This window comes from Asparagus officinalis, chromosome 9 (assembly GCF_001876935.1).
Source record: "Asparagus officinalis chromosome 9, Aspof.V1, whole genome shotgun sequence".
In the NCBI taxonomy this organism is placed as follows: domain Eukaryota; kingdom Viridiplantae; phylum Streptophyta; class Magnoliopsida; order Asparagales; family Asparagaceae; genus Asparagus; species Asparagus officinalis.
In genome coordinates, this window is record NC_033802.1 from 64,399,242 (window position 1) to 64,402,627 (window position 3,386).

At 35.4% G+C, this 3,386-nt stretch overlaps 1 protein-coding gene across 2 annotated transcripts in view; it reads left to right on the forward strand.

The window, feature by feature from the left end:
* LOC109824038 overlaps positions 1 to 2,885 on the forward strand; it is a 26,843-nt gene extending 23,958 nt beyond the window's left edge. For both annotated transcript variants that reach the window (XM_020390557.1, XM_020390558.1), the window contains 4 exons: positions 512 to 629; positions 714 to 773; positions 846 to 956; positions 2,047 to 2,885. In XM_020390557.1, coding sequence (XP_020246146.1) covers positions 512 to 629; positions 714 to 773; positions 846 to 956; positions 2,047 to 2,271 — 514 coding nt within the window. In that variant the 3' untranslated portion in view covers positions 2,272 to 2,885. The remainder of the gene's footprint in view (positions 1 to 511; positions 630 to 713; positions 774 to 845; positions 957 to 2,046) is intronic.

A 3,386-nucleotide genomic window follows, 5' to 3' on the forward strand; every position in this document is an offset into this window, starting at 1 on the left:
TTAAAAGAAATCAAGAATAAATCCATCAAATGTTTGTCATCTTATGCTTTAGTGGTTAATGTTTCTGGCTAGTAATCTTGATATGGAGTAGGTGCAGAAATAAACCTGCAAGAGAGCGGCACTATTTAGTGTTATAGTTCCATACGCTGCAGATTTATGTAATAGTGAAATACCACACTGAAGAGGATATCAGAGAAGTGCTTCACGTTTAGAGGAGTTGTGGGTTGATCAGCTGCTTCTGCAAAAAAAAAATAGATTGCTTTGCACATATTTATAGTTTATTCTCATCCCTTCCTACCTATGTATTTCTATCTCGATAAATATTCTTTTTAGTTTAGGCTCAGGCCTTTTCTAAAAGAAGCATACTTTGAAATGCAAGTATGTCTATGTCTCCCTGGTATGATGTAATGTGCTCAGAATACATGACTTCAGTATAAAGGTGATTACTCTCACTAAAATTTTAGCATTGTTACTAAACAAATGTATAAAGGCTACATATTTTCTCATGCAGGTTTCAGCAAAAGATTATCGCATATCAAAACCTAATCACTCGGTCAATGTACGACAAACAGCTAGACAGTGGGAGAGGCACACTTTTGCACCTCTGTGACGATGTTATTCAACAGGAAGTCTGTATTACTTATAAAGTTTTATGTATGTTCATTTAAATTATTATATTTTTGACTCATCATTTCTTAAATTTGAACTTATAGGTCAAAGAGGTGATAGTTTCGTTCTTTGTTTTGATGAAGCAGGGAAACGCAACGATACAAGTACTATTTTAATGCTCACTCCAATCACTTTCTAATTCTTTTACCCTTATAATGCTTTTACCATATGTGTAGGAGCTTGATCTTCGGTGTGAAGAACTCATCAAACAGAAATTTGGCGATCAATGCAACTTCGAGGTGCTAGACGCAGTCCAAAAATTAGAAAAACTTGGAATTGTTTCTCTGGTGAGTTCTCTCCCTCTATAAAATATAAGGCGCTTTCAGTTGTAGCTTGAAACTGCCTGGTAAATGCCAATTTGACATTGTGAATCGCCGATATTTTATTTTTTTGGTGAATTTTTGCTATAGTGTTATTTTTAATTGCTAAAAAAATTACTATTGATGTGTTAAGGATATTATCAGCATTTGCGAATCATAAAGTGAACATCAAGTCATTTAGTGACGTTAAATGACCAAGATACTGAAATTGCCTTCATAAAATTTTCTCTTTTACATGTCGGTATCATCATTATCAAATTGTATAATCAAGCTTTTCCATTATACTAATTTTATTGTTTTGAACACTGATATTTCTGTTGTTTGTGAAGCTGCCTTCAAGGAGTTGTCTTTTATTTCCACGTCAGTACTAACATTTAACTTGCATAACAGTTCTTAACCGACAATTCTGAGGATAAAAATATATTGAATCATCACATCTTTGATTCCCTGGGTTCATATCTTCTTAAAGAATGAAAATGAACTATATGAGAATGCAAAGTTATTAAAAAATGATTCCATAAGGTTAAAAAGAAATGCAAATACGTCATCACAAATGAGATATGATGGACGATAATCTGAAGATTTGCATATAAGAGTCAGCATATTTCCTTCCCTGATGAACGACTGTTAGGAACTATATGTCTTTCAACAAGCATGAGATGAAGCTGTAGAATGAAAATGAACTTTCACTTTTGGAAACAAAAAAAAAAGTTTATGAAAATGTTATAATAGACTCTGTAGATAAAAAAGCCCAAATATATAGTGATTTTTTTTCCTTTTTGAGAAAATTAACCAAATATAGAAAAGGATTTGTTAAAGCACTATTATACATTGATGTTTTTCTTTTTGTTATCCTTTTATAAACTTGAAGTAATTTCCCCGGGGCATTATGAAAACTTCTTGCTAATAAAATATTCATGGGTAATAAGCGGCTAGCCCCTATACAACAATTTATCTTTCATATTTTCTGTTGGTGTGAACGCTAAAAGCTAATCTTTCTTTTCATATAATCCAGTGATGAGAAACACTTCAAACACTAAGACATGATTGTTTTCAGGATTCAACCGGACGAATCAGTTGCGTCCCTCTATCAGAAGCCAACGAGATCATAGGCACCACAACAGAAGAAGTGGTGATCAGAGCCAAACTCGGCGCCACTGCTGAAGCTGTCGACGGTTACCTTCTGCGGCATGCCACACCGGCTGCGCTGCCAGTCATGGAGGTGACCTTCGAGCGCTTTCGTCGAGGCGTAGCGAAAGCGGCCACTCGCAAAACGACTTGACTTGCACGCTGTCGTCGAGCAGTTCAAAGGGGACGGATGAGGTTGAGCTCAGCCTCGAAAAGAAGGGCGGCGTTTCAGTCAGTCTTGATAAGGAGGGTATCTCAGTCGAGCTTGATAAGAAGGGCGTTCCAGCGCGAAATGGAAGGAAGTTTCTCACACCTTCATCTAGTAGTACAAACGCGGCGGCTGCGACTGGGTTTTCGTCTAGTAGTCCTAAGGTGACGGATGAGATGGAGTTCGGCCTTAACAAGAAGGGGATTTCAATGCTTTTTGAGTTCAACAATGAAGTGTAGGCAGCATCACCGTACGCTAGAATGGACTGTCAACTTGGAGAAGCAATGACCTGTTTAGTTTGGGAAGTAGCATTAGTATTTCTCATATTCTATATTTTCTATTTTTCTAATCAATAAATTCCTCCGTTTGGGAAGTAGCATTAGCTTGATTTCTAGGAATTCAGCAATTAAGGTATAATTTCTGCCATTTTATGAAGTTTTTTGCCATTTCTGCTGAATTTTTAAGGGGTTTTCTTAACTTCATCATGTCTTAGCAATTTGATGGGAAATTTTTTGTATATGACAGTTAGGAAAGCAGATTTGATGGGTAGAGATTGAATATCTATGGTGTCTTTCTCAAGTTTTTCTTTTACTTTTCAACTAGAATATATTTTTCACCCTCATGCAAGCCCTACCCTCTAATTGTTTGAATAATCATGCTGTCTTATTTAAACGTTTCCTACAATAGATCCTTCAGATTATCATTAGTACTTATGTGAAATATGTATTAGGTATCTTTGTTATCGTAGTGATATAAGTATTGAACTATTATCTACACATTATTAATGTTTCCCTGCTCTTTATGAATCACGTATAATTTTTTTTCTCTCTCAGGGACAAGTTTTAAAAACGTGTTAATATTAGCCCTAGTTTCTTTGTGGGTTAATTTATGCAGGCATGACCAATGCACCTCATAGTGATGTGTTTATGTATGGAAGAATTAAAAAAAAAGACTATTGTTGAAAAATAATAAGCAAAACCGACCCTTTTAGGAAAATATTAGCAAAGTCGATCTCTTTTTTGGCCAAGTGGCCAAAAAGAGGTCGATTTTGCAAATTATTG